Raw genomic sequence first — 17,811 nt, forward strand, 5'->3', positions numbered from 1 at the left:
CCTGGTCCAGCTCCTAACTTTATCAATGCACTAGCGGACATCTTACCCTCCTTTTCTCTGCGATATTCTAATTTCCTACTTTTAGGATATCTCAACCTATATTTTGAGGAGGCGACTTGCCGCTTGGCCACTTCTCTTATAGAGGGTTCGGAACTCTCCGATTTAGCCAGTTAGCACATGCGCCTATGCATACTTTGGGTCAGACGCTAGGCCCTATTATCTCCAACTCTGTCAGAGTGACATTGGACACTCCTTTTCCCATAATATGGTCAGACCACTATGCCATCCCTTTCCATATTGCTCTTCCCCGCTCCATGCCTTCACCAAATGGCCTTGTGCAAAGTAATTCACGTAACTGGACTAAGGTATCCTCTACTATTTTCACTGAGATGTTGGATCAGTGTGATCTAATTCTAAGTGAGAGCGCTGTTATGGCTAATCAACAATTGGAGAACTGGATCACATATGCGCTTGATGTCATTGTGCTGCTGATCCATCGTATCTTGAGGTGATCAAGGCCCCCTGCCGAAAGGTTTAGTAAGGAACTTCTCCAATTAAAAAAAACTTGTAAACATCTGGAACGCCGTTGGTGAAAAAATATGATGCCACAGACAAAGAAAGCAACCACAAGGCTCTAAAAAAGCATCACAAACAGATCAGTGTCACTCAGCTCCTACTATGCAAATAGGATACAGCCAGCCCAAAATTCTTCTAGGGAGCTTTTCTCTATTATAAAATCTCTCTCTTCTCTGGATTGAGTGTCTCTGTCACCCCCTCAGTGGAGGGCTACAATCTGATCGGCCAATCGTTCTTTAATAAAGTTGTCGACATCTAAGTAACCTTTCCAGAGACAATAAGGAATGCCCCATGCTTGGAAACTTGGTTCCAACCTCTGGGCTACACCACAGAACGTTTGGCTTCAAACTCCTCACTATTGAAGAGCTACGCACTTTATGGCCTAAGGTGAAATCAGGATCACCTGGCGACCCAGAATCTCCTATGGTGCTGGAGCGCGGGAAGGAGGTCATCCTTATCAGGCTCTGCAGTATGCTCAACATGTCGTTTTCTAGTGGGTAGTGCCCATGGGATGGAAACATATCATGGTTTTGCCTCTATTGAAAAACTCCACCCTGGACCCAAAAACACCTGAAAACCTTATGCCCATATCTCTTCTTCCCTTTTTTCTAAACTAGCTGAAAAGCACGTTAATTTCCAGCTGATGAACTTCATCGAAACTCAGAATCTACTGGATGAGACTCAATCTGCCTTCCACCCACAGTACAGCACAGAATCAGTGCTGTTGCTGGCTTCTGAATCTCTCCGATTGATTGTGAATGGTAACAATACTGCTGCACTAATTATGTTAGACTTAAGGACAGCATTTGATACCGTGCCTCATAGCCTTCTCCAAGAACGGTTGCAGAACTGTGGGGTAACTGGGCCAGCTCTACATTGGCTGTCCTCCTTCCTCCAGAACTGCACTTATCAGGTGGTCTCAAAGCCTTTCACTTTGGAGGTCTTTTCACCGCAGCAGGGGGTGCCACTGGGCTCTGCTTTGAGCCCTACCCTGTTCAACCTTTAAATACGCCCCCTCAAAGATGTCATTGAGCGTCATGGTTTGCTGATGACACGCAGCTCATCATTACCCTCTCACAGGATGAGGAAGCCACCGCTGCTCGACTTCGATCTTGTCTGATGGAGCTGCGGAGTGGATAGATAGCAGCAGTCTAAAACTTAACACTGGAAATACACAGGTACTGGTCCTAGGAAAACCACCTACTGTCTGGTCCACATCTTGGTGGCCTGATGTCCTTGGACCAGAACCGTCCCTCAAGCCAAAAGTTAAAAATCTTGGCTTTTAGTTTGATGCCAACTTCTCCTTCGATAGCTAGGTGTCACGCCTGGCAGGAAAATGCTTCAGCATTTTGAAAACCTTAAGTAATATCTGAGTCTTCTTCCTATAGCAGCTAGGAAATCCAGTCCAGGCACTGGTAATAGCCAGGCTGGACTGCTGCAATGTGCTCTACTTTGGTCTTTCTCAAGGGAGAGTGGGAAAAATCCAGAGAGTGCCGAATGCACCAGCACCTCTGCTGCTCAACCTTCCCAGACGCTCTCCCATGGGCTCTGCCCTTACAACCCAAACTGGCTCCCTGTTTGCAAAAGAGCTGCCTTCAAAGCCAGGGTCTTCTAATCTTCTTCAGGAAAGGCCTCCGTTGTCTGACTCCTTTTGTGAAACCCCACCATCCTGGAAGAAGTCTGAGATCTACAGGAGCTGCTCTTGCTGTGATCCCCCAGTCAAGAAGGCTCGAATGGGCGGACGCTCCTTTAGTTTCCTCGCCCCTGGCTCTAAGGTTAGAGTGCACAGAAGCTCTCTTCCAGAGAAATCTGAAAACCTGGCTCTTTAGACAGATATAAGTGCCTTAGTAGTGGTTACAGCCTAGAGCGCGGGACACTCTGAATTTTACACCTGTGTTATTTTTACATTCTTGGGCCGCAATGGCTTGTTTTATCTGATGTTAGCGTTATTTAAAAAATAAATTCTACGAAACATATTTGGGGGCCACAAATGACAAAAAAACTTTGTTGAGCATTTACTTCCTATATTTGATCAGTTTGTCTAACTTCGCCACGTTTATTACATTAACCCGCACATGTGCTATGCGGATTTAACACCAACTCAACCACAAACACACCTTTCCATGGTTTCAACATCTCAGACAGTAAGTTACTATTGGCGGACATACCATATACTAATTTACAGTACTTCGCAGTTTTTACAACTCACTCACTGTGGAGACATTGGCTTTTATCTAACGCAAAGGCAAACACTCCTTACTCCCAGATCGCCTGCGTAACTGAAAAAGTGTAAATGTACATGACCGTTTAATCTGCTAATGTAAAGGGAGCTCGGAAGCTTGTACAGCCTTTAAATTATGGAATCTCTTGAACAGTGGTGTCGCAAGGGGGAGGAGCGATGTGGTCCGCCCCGGGTGGGAAGGGTTCTGGGGGCGCCGGCCCCCCCTGCTCTTACCAGCGGCCCTCGCAGGGCGGCAAAGGCAGGACTCACCAGCCCCCCAACCCCTGCTCTTACATGTGGGTGGCCGCCGCAGGGCTATGCCCCTGCACTCGACACTTCCAGATGGCACACATTTATTATTTGATTGGAAAGGCGTTACCAGCTTTGCTATGGAGTCCGTGTGCTTCTTAAAGTGACGTAACACAGGCCCCTGCGCCAAAGGGCCTTCATGAGCCTGAGTTACGCTCCTAACTATTCTCCAGTGCTCCAATCACGAGTCAGTTCCTGGCTCTCTGGTTGCAGGCACAGACCTGTGCAATGCTTTAACTAATAGACGTTTCATAAAGTACGAAACTACATTTCCAAATGAGTTACTTAGCTTGGATTTATTTTATATTTAAACTGTGGGTTATTTTATTTGCACATACTTGTATGTGAAAAACTGAAAGAATTCACAGCTGAGTTTTTTAGGCACATTTTTCAACCCATCACCATTGTGCACAGCATCGCAGGGCCCTTACATTTTGGAATGCACTTCGACGGGGGTGCCAACACAGAGTTGCTTTATTTTAACTAATGTTACCGTTATTTCTTTCACACATGTTAAAAAATAAATTTGGGGGAGGATCGCGGTTTGTAACAGCATTTTGCTAAATTTATTCGACGACTGCATACACAAACAGTGCTTTACCACAGCTTTTTGTTGCCTTTGTACGGCGACCACTGCAAGCATTTAAAGCGTACTTACAAACAGATGTTTATTTGTAACAACACAATATATTGCCTTTCTTAAGAAACACTCCCTAAAACTTCAAAAGACTTTCAATAACTTATATTGCAACTATTCACCAAACTACTAAAAATAACTTATTATTAAATACACAGGCGAAACCTAATGCATTTACCAATGCTTGTTTGTTTCCTTGGCTTAGCGAGAGCGTGAGGCTACAATCTATTACCTTCTGCTGTTTTCTTATCGTCCTCTAGCCGACTTGTTTTGTACCGCCCCCTGGATATCCATCTCAGGAAATGACTCGGCCAAGGGTGAAGACAGGATCAATGGTATTGGCAGTGCACCAAAACACAAATTTGTCCCATAGGCAGGCCTACACTGTGTTAGTTGAGGGATGCCTGGCTGCCAGAACGACTGATCACTGACACAATATCGGTAACAAAAATATTGTGTGGACAGAATATTGTGTCAAAGGTATCGAGTGCAAATAGGTAAGTATAGATTTACTATTCTTAACTCCACATTTACGTACCTTGAACATATATATATACATCATCAAGGCACATATATGTGGAGCTATATATAGTAAAATGTTGCTTACCTTCACAATATTTTTGTCCTCGATATTCTTTGCACAATATATTAGCCACACAAATTTATTTTCCCAATAATTTATTTAAACACCCAGAATTACATCACACACTTCTGGGAGGTCAAAGACTCCGAACAGTCACTGCTCAATCTCCATGCATGCAGATGAAGAGTTTGTAGGTTTGGGTGCAGGACCCTGCTCTTCTGCTGCGACAGGAGATCATCTCGAAGGAGCAGCCTGATCAGAGAACAGATGCTCATGCTTAGGAGTTCAGGATACCAGACTCTGCACGCCCAATCCGGAGCCACTAAGATGATTTGGGCCCGGTTGTTCCTGACCTTCTTGAGTACTGGGGGCACGAGTGGTATCAGTGGAAAGGCTTACAGGAGTCCTGACCTCCACTTGAGATGAAAAGCTTCTCCGAGCAGGGGCCACCTTAGAAACCTCAGGGCACAGAAATACTAACTTTGCATGTTCTCAGCGGTGGTGAATAGATCTAACCAATTTTCTCTCTAATCTCTGAAGAGACCTTGCTTCACCTCCAGATGGAGATGCCATTCATGAACCCCAAGGCACTGATGGCTGAGTTCTTCCACTTTTTTGAACCACCGGAAATATGTCTTGGCGTTCCAGCCTTGTCTAGAGAGACTGGGAATCTTGACACAGGACCCACGATCCCACCCCGCCTGCTTGTTGCAATATCATGTGGTGGGGTGTTGTCCATGAACACATGAACTAGCCTCCTTTTAATGGAAGGAAGAAAGGCTTTCGATGCTAGGGGAATCTCTCTTAGTTCCAAAGAATAATCTGGAGCTGAGATTCGGCCGGAGACCAGAGTCCTCTGATCTACACCTCTTCCAGATGACCGCCCTGTTAGAAATTGGGTTTCTGGTTGGCAGAGGTATGCGCCCTGTCCAAGCAGGAACCACAATCCTAGTCAGGGCAAGTTAGATACACACCTTAAATTAACCTGTGCTCACTCTCTGATAGCTTGGCACAGAGCAGTCGGGCCTAATGAACAAGTTACTTACCTTCGTTAACGCATTATCTGGTAGAGACTCTATCTAGCTGCAGATTCCTTACCTTTGAATTTCCCAGGTGTCAGGCTGGATTCGGAAACTTTTGCTGAGCAATACCCCTTGCGCGCGACGTCGGGTGGCTCCATTCGGCTCCGTGTAATGTCGTTGGTGTCGGTTATGACGTTGCGGTGCCTAAATAGGTGCCACCCAGGCACACGGATGCCAGTACTTTTTGTTTTTCCATGCCAGAAGCGCAGAGCCACGAAGTAACTGACGTAAACGTGTGCAAAACTAGGGCCCTGAAAGGGGAGTAACCCTAGACCTACAACATCAGTCCGCAAAGCAGGGAGGCATGGGTGGGTCTGTAAGGAATCTGCAGCTAGATAGAGTGTCTACCAGATAATGTGTTACCAAATGTAAGTAACTTGTTCATCTGATAGAGACTTCTAGCTGCAGATTCCTTACCTTTGAATCAGATACCCAAGCTATACCATGGCTGGGTGGGTTGCGGACTCATGGGCTAGAATAAAAAGTCTTGCACGACTGAGCAGGCAAAGTGCCCGTCCCTGCGCATTTGACCATCAAGGCAATAATGTTTTGCGAACGTGTACAATGATGCCCACCAATGGGTATTTCCCAGAGTCAAGCACCTGGTTTAAGAGAGGGGTGAAGTATGTGCTGATCAACCCTGAAGCCAAGTGCAAGACCATTGGTGGACATGGGCCTTTCAGGGATCCAGATTTGGTAGAGAGTAACATTTTATTCACTTCTATTAAGGTGAGAGTGCTAAAACTTGCTAATTGGCACTGAGGTGCTATTCCCTCCAGTAGTAAGTTAGGGTAATTTCCCACAGACTGCATGTTATTGTGGAGATCATCATAGATTAATTGCACCTTGGCCTGAAAAATATTCGCCATTTAATTGCAAAAGGCTTGGTCGGCTTTAAATAGACTGACCTGTTGGGGTTGAGATAGCACTCGGACGGTTTTAAAAAGCTCCTTAGAAGAGTTCTTAGCGGCCTCAATTCTAGCAGTATAATATGTATTTTTAGCTTTTATAATAGCCTCTTTATAGGATTGGAGTTCTATATTATATGCAACCCTATGTTCTGTGCTATAGTCCGCCCTCCAGATGCGCTCAACCCTTCTGCACATAGCTTTTAGGCTTTTAAGCTCTGGTCCGTACCAAGGCGCCGTCACCCAGGATCTTTTTACTTTGATGATTCTTTCCGGTACCACCTGGTCAACCGCTGTAGCAATCCAGTTATTGAACTGGATAGCCGCCTCATTGTTGTCCTGGACCCGCATGGGAGGACAGATGTTTAGAGCCTGCTCAAGTTCCCCCCTTGGACTTTATTCCAAGATCTAGTTTTTAAACTAGCTGCTTTGGGGAGATAGTGACGAATTCTCCCACCCACTGGAGTAGTGTGGTCCTGCAGAAGCAGCCTAGGAGTGCTTGGAGGCTACGGCTTCTGGGGGCAGTGTGGTAGATGACTTCTGGCCTCCATTCCGAGGACGGAATGTACAGCGTCCAAGTCCACGCACGGCTAGGGCAGTCTGAGCTAGGATAGAGCTGACGCGGCTGGAAACACCTTCTGCTGCCACGAAAGGGGCAAAAGGAAGACTGGCCACAAGGAGTGGAGGAGAAGCCCAAGGATGTGGCTGTAGCTCGAGAGTCCTTTATCCTAACCAGGGCTGAGTCTGCCTTTTCCCCCAAAAAGCGGGTTCCATCAAAAAGCATGTCCATCCAATTGGCCTGGACACCCCCCGAGAAGCCAGTTGTGGGAAGCAAGGCGTGATGCCTCAAGGCCACTGTTGTTGAAATAGATCTGCACAGCGAATCGTCATATCTAAACCACACCGTATGGCGACGTTTGCTGCATCTCTCCCATCCTTGACAGCTTGGGGGAGCACAGCCTGGGCCTCCTCTGGGACTTGTGGCAGCACCTGCGCAACCGTCTCCCAAAGAGAGTGGGAGAAACGGCCCAATAAGCATGCAGTATTCACCAACCACAATGCCAGACTGGAGGAAGAAAACATCTTCTTTCCAAATGAGTCCAGTCTCTTGGATTCCCTATCCGGAGGGGCGGATGGAAATGTGCCCTGGGAAGTAGAAGCCTGCACCACCAAACTTTCTGGGGTGGGGTGTTGGCTGAGAAACTTTGGGTCACCCGGAGCTGGGCGATGGCTGCGTGCAATCGTCCTGTTCACAGGAGCCCCTGTGCTAGGCTTGGACCATGTTCCTAGAAAGACGTCCATAAGTGCCTCATTAAAGGGCAAAAGGGGTTCAGAGGTCGAAGGCCCAGGTTGAAGCACATCGGTTAGGAGATTAGTCCTGACCTGCACTGTGGGCAGCTCCAATCCAAGGACCTCTGCTGCCCTCTTAACCACCATGGCATAGGATGCCCCCTCCTCCGTAGTCACTGTAGGCGGAGAGAGCATGCCAGTGTCTGGGGAAGTATCCAGACCACTGGCTTCCCCAAGTTCCTCATACCAGTCCATAGTCTCCTCCGAGACATCCTGGTTCTCTAATGGGTTTCCAGATTCCCCCATTCCTCTCCTGAGCCTAGTACGTCCACAACGTCCTCAGGCGACAACATAGAACCCCTGGGTTCGGTTGACGTCTGAATCTGGGTCGCTCAACGCCGTTCTGGCTCCGTGTCATCGGGGATGAGGATGGGGGATGCACCACCGATGGGTTCCGGCGACGTTGCGGGCACAGACTTCAGGTTCGACACCGGAGAAGGTCGCGTTGGCACGACCGGCGTCGAACCAGATCCCGGATCGGATCCTTAAGGCCCCACCGGCGCCGTGGCCGAAGCCGACGGCATCGAACCCGATGGGGCCCCATCTGACCCGTGGGGCCCGACGGCTCACCAACAGGGTTGTTCAACTCAAATACACGGCGCATGGCATCGTAATAATCTTTAATTTGAGCGGGAGTCCCTCCGGCTCCCGGAAATGGAGAGAGGCGCGAAGTCGACTCTGGCTCCGGGTCCGTAGAACTGTGCTTAGAGCATCAGTGTTCCTTACCTCTTTTGATGGCGGATGCCAGTTGAGGTGAAGTCGAAGTCCGCTTGAATTTCTTCTTCTTCTTGTGCCTCTTCCCCGAGAGTCCAGATGACCTCGAATGGGAGGAAGAGGACTTAGGGTTCCGTGAGCGATCCCGCGACCTCCTCTTCCTCGAACGGGATTGTGACCTCGCCCGGCAGTCTAAACACGACTTCGAATCGTGGTCGTGTTCAAGACACCACAGACATACGCAGTAGGGGTCAATAACTGACATAATGCGGGAACAAGTCCCGCATGGTTTAAAACCTGTCTTCCTACAGACATCCCTCGCACACAAAGTCGTACTTCAAAAACTATCGACAAAAGTCGAGAAAAAGCCTGCCAAATAGTGGCAGCGGGTAGCTCTTCCCGGGTCGGCGCTTAAATGGTGCAAAAAAAAAAAAAGAACTGACGTCCGTGCGCCTGGGTGGAGCCTGTTTAGGCACCGCAACGTCATAACCGATGCCAACGACGTCACGCGGAGCCGAATGGAGCCACCCGACAACGCGCATAAGGGGTATTGCTCAGCAAAAGTTTCCGGATCTAGCCTGATGCCTGGAAAATTCAAAGGTAAGGAATCTGCAGCTAAAAGCCTCTATCAGATAGAGATAATTAGAGCATGGCCCTCATGCCAAGACAAACTTCTGGATGTTTATTGGTTCCGCTCACTAAAATCTTATGCACCGCAGAGGAAGCAAAGGCGTCTGGGGCAGAGTTGGACCCTGAGGTTATGTTGCTTTCTAGGTAATACTGATACATCCATTCCCTTCAAGAAACCGAGTCTTCTTCTGAGGATTCAACCTAAGCTGGGGGGTGGCTTATTCCGAAAGGAAAGGCAAGATGCTCAATCCTCCTACGCATGTACGATCTACAAGCAGTCAGTTATGTGAAAAGATCAGTGGGTAGTAAACAACAAGGGGGACAATGAGGGCTTGATAAAGGTCCACCGTACATGCCCTGGGTAGAACTAGAAGACAAAAGAGGTACGGTGTTCCTGGGTGGCAAGTTGGCCACCTGGTGAGTACTCAGAGTGGTGGGGAGATGGGAAATACCTCCTTTCGGAACTAGGACCCTCACACACCCAGCAAGCTAGGTGTCATGCTTCATCATATGGGTCTGCTCCTCGTCGAGCCGGCGCTGCAATGCTCGACGGGCACCCATAAAGGGGCTCTTTATCGGAGATCTTTTGTTCCTTGCCGTATAGGTGCCGTGGGTGTGAGGGGCCTGGTAAGATGTAGATGTGGTGTGTGGGTTAAAACAGGTAAGGGAATCCTCTATAATTATTTTTATTCTGGAGAGGTCACAACCTGATTAAAAAGTAAAAAGAAGAAGGAGGGCGACTATTTTGTTTTAATCTGACAAAAATTACGCTCTACCCCTTAGTGGTCAACATGTTTCTCGCCTATAAAATGTGTCTAATAGATCAGTTGGCGATTCCTCAGGACCAAGGGGCATATTACCAAGGAACAGGGAAAATGAACGCTAAGGGCGCTTAGCGTTAATTTTTTTAACGTCCGCTATCGCTGGATAATATCGCCTGGTTATCATGTTATTAACAACGCTAACCGGCTAGGCGATAAAAAATCCAGCGATAGCGGCATTGTGGGAGGTTATCGCTGGTAATGCAGAGATAAAACTACAAGGATAGGGATATCCTTGTTGATAGCCCATGGTGGATTTAGCCATGTAATCCACCTTCCATTGGATTACATGGCTAAGTCTGAAAATTAGCAGATGTATAAAAGCAGCATTAACCGTGGTTAGCGCTGCTTTTTTTGTCTCTAACAGGGTTAGCGTGAAGCTTGGTAATAGGAGAAATGTCGCTTAGCAACATTTCTCCTATTATTTTGCTCTGGAACGCCCACTTTGCATCTCATTAGAGATGCAAAGGGAAGCGTAGTGAAAAAGGGTGCTAACATGCGATTTTGAATGTTAGCACCCTGTTGTTGATATGGCGATATTTTTATCTCCGCTTCTTTGGCTTTTAAAGCCAAAAAAGCGGAGATAAAGCCCTTGTTAATATGCCCCCTAGTGACTAAATGAAAACTATCTACAGTGTGTGGTGTGGTTCTACATACCACTTCTTCTCTCTGTAGGATGTTCCCCAGGAGAAAAGCAGCCAACCTCTTAAGGATTCAAGTGCGGCTTCATCAGACCGCAGCGGAGTATATGGGCACTCAACGTAGTGTCGCTGCTCCCGCTCAGAGCAGTCCGGCTCACCTACCCGCTCCACTGCATCAGGAAGGACCAGTGGGAACATGGTCAAGACCACTGACAGAAGTAGCCAAGATAATATGGGCCTTTTGTTTTCAACATCAAATTTCTCTGACAGAGGAATACCTTCCGGGACAGAGCAATTTTATAACGGATTGGTACTTGCGCAATCTTTCGGACAGCAGCGAGTGGTAATTGGAAGTCAACATTTTTAGAATATTACAACTCCTCTGTGGGCCCTTTGATATAGACCTGTTCACATCCAGGTTTACAAAGCAATTACCCAATGTTTTCAGCCGGAAACCAAACCCAGAACCTCTAGCGTTGGATGCTTTCCTACAGGTCAGGTTAGGGGTGTGGTATCCGGCCATTGTAATGTAGAAACAGAATGAAGAACTGTAGAACTTAGATTGTGAAATTAGAATGTGGGGATGAGGTAGAATGATGCTGGTTAGTTACATTCAGGCAGCTGTTGAGTTTGGGTCTTTCTTTATATACAGAAATATTTCATTAAATCTTCTGTTTTACGCTACACTTGAGTACTTGCTTCTTCACAAGGGGGAATTCATTATGCCTTTCCCCCTTCATTCTGATACCAAATGTCTGATGCAGCTCCACAGGCAAGAGGCAAAGGTTGTGATGGTTTTCATTTTATGAAGGTCACAGACTTGGTATCCTGTTGTGTTAGAATATGAAGGTCACAGACTTGGTATCCTGTTGTGTTAGAATTATCAGTGTGTCTTCCATTGTTACTGTTAGATCTTGAGAAATCTGCAGGGTCATGTGCACAATGTGATGGAAAGAGGCAAACTAAGGTTAGTAGCCTGGAACCTCTCAGGGCACTTGGTGAGTTGTCAGGAATTTCAGAAGTTGCTTCAGGGTATATTGAAGCATCATGGGCCAGGGCATATGGATCAGCTTGGCATTGCTGTAATAGCTGGCAGTTGGAAAGGAATCACAATCCAGTTTCAGGGCATGTAGTTATGGTTCTCAAATGTTTTGCCTCTTTGGCAGCTATTCCTAACTCTTATAGAACAGTGAAAGTTTACAGGTCAACTATTTCGGCGGGGCATGACAAGGTAAATGGGAAACCCAGAGGAAAGCACCCTCTGGTCTGTAGACTCACGAGAGACATTAATTTTATGAATGCACCATAACCTAGAATCCTAGATATACTACTATGTGGGATGTGAAAAAGTAGTTTATTTGTTAAATCGCTGTAAATAAAGCAGTTAGATGTGAGAATAATATTTGCCTCAAGACCTTAATAAAATCAACAGTGGCAGCCATACAAACAAAGGGTGGTGAGGCGGGCGGTCGGGAACGCGGAAGTGGTAGCGCGGGGGTGTGTTATAGTAATTATATATTAAAAAAGAACTTCCTTGAAGCCGTGAGCCACCTGCCGCAATGTGTCGTGCCTCCTTTCCTCTTTCTGGTCCCAGCAGCCCCTGGGACAGACACCCATCCAATCCCCTTGCTGTTCTCATGCTATGAGAGGAGCATGGGAATTGGCCTGAGTGGGCTGAAAAGACGCTCCGCTGAGGACAGGGAGTCTGTGGGGTTTCTCCAGCCCGGCTGTTCAATACAGCCGGGCTGCAGAAACCTAACTGTGCATGTGTGTTTTGCCAGCCTGAGACACCCGGCCAAACACATATGCGCACTTAGGGAGTGCACATAGCAAGCCTCCTCCCATGAGTCGCCCCTCCCTGCTGGCTCAGAGCCGGCAAATGAAAAATAAAACGATGATAGAATATTGTTTTATTTTTCATTTGCTGGCTCTGAGCCAGACAGTGGGGCAACGCTCTTCACCAATGGGGAGGAGCCGCCGCTGAAAATCAGGACTCTCCTTCACAACTGACTAGGAGAATCTGCAATAATTCAAAGTGGAATACATTTTTTAACCCAATTACTGAACATCTTTCCTCTCTGCCCAGTTACAACCTAGTTCTGAATGACGATTGCAGCTTTAGCAAATTTGTACAGTTACGAAAGGCACTAATACATTTCTAAATCAGAAATATCTAAGCTTGTTTAGGGACATTGGTTCCACAATGTGTTGTATTTACCTTTACAGGTCACTAGGAATATAAAATGTAACTTTATATAGTAGGCTCAAAGTTCCATGGGATCCCTTCCGGTATTGCATGGGAGCACTTCCTCATGGACAGACATCTCTCTGCTCTCACCTTGGAGTTGAGATACTGTTGAAGTAGTAGCTGAAGCTCATTGTTCTGCTGTCCCAGGCTCGCCGTCTCATCCAGCAATCGCGACCTCGCCAACAAGACGTTACTTAGAGGTTTAATTGAGCAAAAGGTTTAATTACATTACATTGTAATACGAAAAGAGAAAAAATCATTCCACAAGAGCATATTATACAATTATCGCAATGTAATTTAAAGAAGAAAGTACAAAAGTTTGGTCAGGTCATGGTTAGATTTAGAGTAAAGTGAGTGCAAAAACTATTTTTTATGCAACACTTTCACAGACTCCTGCCAAGCATCATCAAAGAGTCAGTTTAAGAGCCCTAAGCAGCCTTTTCCAACAGAAGGCCAGACCTGCTAATGATTTTGTGTCTGCCTCTCCTGTAATTCACAAAAACAAGGGGACATATTTACAAGGGGATCGCACCACCAGAATGTCACTTTCCAGTGGTGCAGTGTCCTGCTCCCTACTTACAAAATGGGGTTAAGCGACTTTTTGTGGCTTAACGTCGCTTTGTAAATATGCTACCCCTTCACGCAGGTATCTGCATGAAAGGGGCGTGCAATGGGTGTTGCTGTGGGCGTTCCAGCACAACAGCCATTGCTTTTTGATGCTGCCCCAGATTTACAAGGAGGTGTAACTCTGAGGCAGCACCAAAAACGAACTCCATGCAATAGCAGGCATTAGAATGGCACAACAGGGAGAAATACTTTTATTTCTCCATGTTTTTGCTTGTTGTATGTGTGCTGCATTCTACAGCACCCATAGAAAAAGCAAAATGCCATTAATGATTGTTTATGTGCAGGAGGTTTTCCCTTCCTGCACATAAACAATCATTAAATAATGGTGAATTGCTACTTCTACAAGTGCTGCATTCTGCAGCAAACACAGAAGTAATAAATCAGCATTTTGGATTGTTTATGTGCAGGAAGAGACATCTTCCTGCACATAAACGAACATTCCCTGCAAAGCAGGGACCCTTGCACTATGGCGCAAGAGTGTCTGTGTTGGTGCTAGGCAGCTATTTTCAGCTCCAGCACTAGGGAAAACACAGAGGTGTGCCATATTGTTGTAAATAAGGCGCATCCCTGCGTTTTGGAAATGGCGGAGCATGGTGCTACAAAATTTGCCGCAGCTCCGCGCTCTGTCATTTCCTTGTAAATATGCCCCGAGTTTGTTACACAAAATTGTTTTCAGTACGTATTAAAAACTCCTTTTGTAATTCAGAAAAGCGTCTCCAAATTTGTAACTCATTCAGAATTGCAATTAGGAAGAGGGCTGAGAAAGGGATCTCCCCTTCAATTTTTGATTCACAATTAAATGTATCAATGTTTTTTAAAACAGTTTTCAATAGCCAGCTATTGAAAAGTTACCAAAACATCAAAAGAGATGGTGTCTCATTTACAAAGTGAAAGCTGTCCAACTGTATAGCTTCCCCTTTGGGAGTTCTGTTAGGTGGCGTCAAGAGTAGGTATCAATGGATCGAGGGGCCACTGCCTATTCTTCTAGACAGGTTCTCAAGTGTTTCCTGTTTGGGATCCTCAATGCACGTATAGTGGAATGCTGTTCGTAGCCAATCACAGGAGTTCTCAAGTAGACATGTGACCCTGTGTGGATTGGAATTTAGCAATACTACTTAGCACAAAAGTTGCATGACAAAATTACAAGCTGGTCGCAGAAAAGTTGGTGCGCAATTTGCATCCACTATTTGTGACATTTCACTTAATACATATGACCCAAAGTACATTGTAAAGTGCTCTGCTGTCCTGGGGATCGGTCTCTGCCGCCCTGGGGTTCTACCTCTGCTGCCCTGGGAATCTATCTCTGAAGTCCTGGGGATCTGTCTCTGCTGCCCTGGGGTTCTACCTCTGCTGCCCTGGGAATCTATCTCTGAAGTCCTGGGGATCTGTCTCTGCTGCCCTGGGGCTCTGTCTCTGCTGCCCCGGGGATCTGTCTCTGTTGCCCTGGGGCTCTGTCTCTGCTGCCCTGGGGATCTGTATCCATTGCCCTGAGGATCTGTCTCTGCTGCCCTGGGGCTCTGTATCTATTTTTGTGGGGATCTGACTCTGCTGCCCTGGGACCTGCTGCTCTGGGATCTGTCTCTGCTGCCCTGGGATCTGTCTCTGCTGCCCTGGGAATCTGTATCTATTGCCCTGGGGATCTGTATCTATTGCCCTGGGGATCATTCTCTACTGCCCCGGGGATCTGTCTCTGCTGCCCCGGGGATCTGTCTCTGCTGCCCTGGGGATCTGTATCCATTGCCCTGGGGATCTGTCTCTGCTGCCCTGGGGATCTGAATCTATTTTTGTGGGGATCTGGCTCTGCTGCCCCAGGGATCTGTCTCTGCTACCCTGGGGATCTGTATCTATTTTCCTGAGGACCTGTCTCTGCCTCCGTGGGAAAGAGGTCTATTTCACGCTATATAAAACTTGAAATAAATGTTTTTAAATCCTCAGTTTTAGTGAAGGGTCATTAGTAGGGTCTGGTGAAGCCTAAAATTGAGAGGGCATAAAACCTGCAACAAATTGAACTGAGAGAAGCAAGTGAGCCCAACTCCCCTGAGATGGTCACACAGGATAAGGGGTCTCCCCCGTCAACATTTTGGAACAAGCATTGCTTGAGCTAATTGTATTGGCAGCTGCATTATGTTTGCGTATGGAGATTAATAATTTAACGCCCTGATGACTTACCAGTAATTTTTATTACTCTGATTCTTCCTTCCTCATACCGCTATTTACTTAATGAGGAAAGGCCTGTCTCTCTTTGGCTGCATCCGATACAAAAGCCTTGTTTTTTTTAGATATAATCACATGAAACGTGAGTTCAATCCACCCCCCCCCCCACATACTTAATGTGCCTTACATGATCCCTGGAAAGGACTGGCCTAACAAGTACTAAGAAAAAAAAATCACAAATAAAGCCTCTCGCGGAAACGCGGGTGATTTGTAAGTACTGGGACAAGGAAGGAGGAATCAAAAGAATTACAATGAACAGTAAGTAATCTAAATATACCTCCTGATCTATTTTCTAGTTCCATTCCATATGTGATGAGGATTTACCAAACAGTATGGCTTTGTTGCAATCAATCAACCTGATCACAAAATATCTCGAAATGCAAAGCAATGCAGTATCATATCTGTACTATAGCATTACTAAAGGGTAAAGGACCTTCATGTTAAGAAACACCCCACTAGAGCTGCTAGTGACAAAGGTGCTTCCTTAGCTAAAAGTTATACCAAACCCATAGTGGAAAATGAACATGAAAGCAGCATCAATGTGCCAATGAGGCTGCTAACCTGGCTGTGAGTTTGATCACCAGGAACCATTCAACAGGCCACAATGTAACACAACAATAATTTTGAAAATTGGTTCCTCTAATCTAAAAACTATATTGGTCAAGTTAGCATGATTTAAACACATGAATACTAAGGGGCATATTTACTAAGGGCTTTCATTGCCCTTTCATGACGCAAGTTCTCGCAGGGCAATGTAAGTCCGTAAACTGCATTTACTAAGCCATACAAAGCCACCTTGAGTAACTCTGCGTGGTTTAGTAAATCCATAATAACACAAGGCCGCGCATATTGCTGCCCTGCGTATTATTGCAGCAGGGAGGCGTTCCATGGGTGGAGTGTGGGTGTTCCCACTCATCCATCCATGATTTTTGATACAATCCCAGATTTACTAAAGTCAGTATACCTGGAATTGCCTTAAAATGCTGCACTTCCCTGACCGAGGCGTAACAAGGAGAAATATCTTTATTTCTTCTCGTTACTTCTACTTTCTGTGCGTGCTGCAACTCAAGAGTCAGCAACCTCAATGATTTCACATAAAGTAGAGCCCAAAACTCCATGGTGAACAGACTGCAGTTGTCATGCAGATTTCACCGCTCATCTACTAATGTTCTACCCAGAAGATCTATTCATATCCTGTGCTCTTTCAGTGTATTACTACCATCATGTTCTCATTCATCACAAGAGAAAAATATCACATGATTAAAAACAGTTAATGTCACCATCAATCATTAGAGAGATCTTAGAAACCCCTGTGAGAAGGGTGAGAGCTGCAAACAAACACCTGCAGAAGTCAAACACATCTCATCTTCAGACCAGCAGGGGTATTAGATCTTGTGGTAATCACATATAATTTTACAGTATCAATTAACCTAATGAGGAATAACAGATATTTACGGTCACCCAACCTCATGGTCCACCATTCAAGGACCTTTGGAAATAAAATAAGGCTGAGTGGACACGCAAGGCCTGGGGTGAAGAACTGCTGCCTGGAGCAGACGCAATAGTCGACTGAGCCACCAGACACTGTACAAAACAAAAATTTGCTTTGGAACCAAAAACCATAGACCCATAGACATCAACCAGATTAAAGTACCTTAAAGTCCACATCAATGCTGTTGATAGTATCTGAACCTTTGAATCAGAGGTGCCTGAGACCAGAGACACAGTAGGACCTGAACCCTTAGGGGCATATTTACAATGAAGTGAGGAAGCGCAGTGTTAGCCTTCTTGGCTTAATGCTGCGCTCCGCCACTTCTGAAACACAGAGCTGCGCTTGTGCTAATTTTAGCTGACTAGCGCCAATGCAGGCACCCTTGCACCATAGTGCAAGGGTTCCTGTGTTGTGGGGAATTATTGTTCATGTGCAGGAAGGTGTCCCTTCAAGTGGCTTAACGCTGCCTTGTAAATAAGGCGAAACCCGCATCGCCACCACAATGTCAAAAAAAGTGACGTTCTGGTGGCGATAGGGGCTTGTAAATATGCCCCTTAACTCTTTGGAATGTTGGAGAACAAAAAAAGAGTAGCAAACAGATAGAGAATTTTGACTGCACTTTATGGAAGCCACAAGGATCAGTGAGGCAGTTATCAATACTAGAATCAGAATATGAAAAAAACAAGAGAACCCCTTCTTAAAGGGGCGTAACTGACTTCAACATCAGAAGATTGAAAGGCTCAGTGTGCGCAACTGGA

At 46.1% G+C, this 17,811-nt stretch overlaps 1 protein-coding gene across 1 annotated transcript in view; it reads right to left on the reverse strand.

Moving 5' to 3' along the window:
* Positions 1–17,811, reverse strand: part of LOC146822050 (dynein regulatory complex protein 1-like) — a 1,074,594-nt gene that overhangs the window by 113,777 nt on the left and 943,006 nt on the right. Inside the window, exon 16 of the mRNA XM_085613165.1 lies at positions 12,811–12,913. Coding sequence (XP_085469291.1) covers positions 12,811–12,913 — 103 coding nt within the window. The remainder of the gene's footprint in view (positions 1–12,810; positions 12,914–17,811) is intronic.

The sequence above is a fragment of the Triturus cristatus genome, chromosome 6 (genome assembly GCF_964204655.1).
Source record: "Triturus cristatus chromosome 6, aTriCri1.1, whole genome shotgun sequence".
In the NCBI taxonomy this organism is placed as follows: domain Eukaryota; kingdom Metazoa; phylum Chordata; class Amphibia; order Caudata; family Salamandridae; genus Triturus; species Triturus cristatus.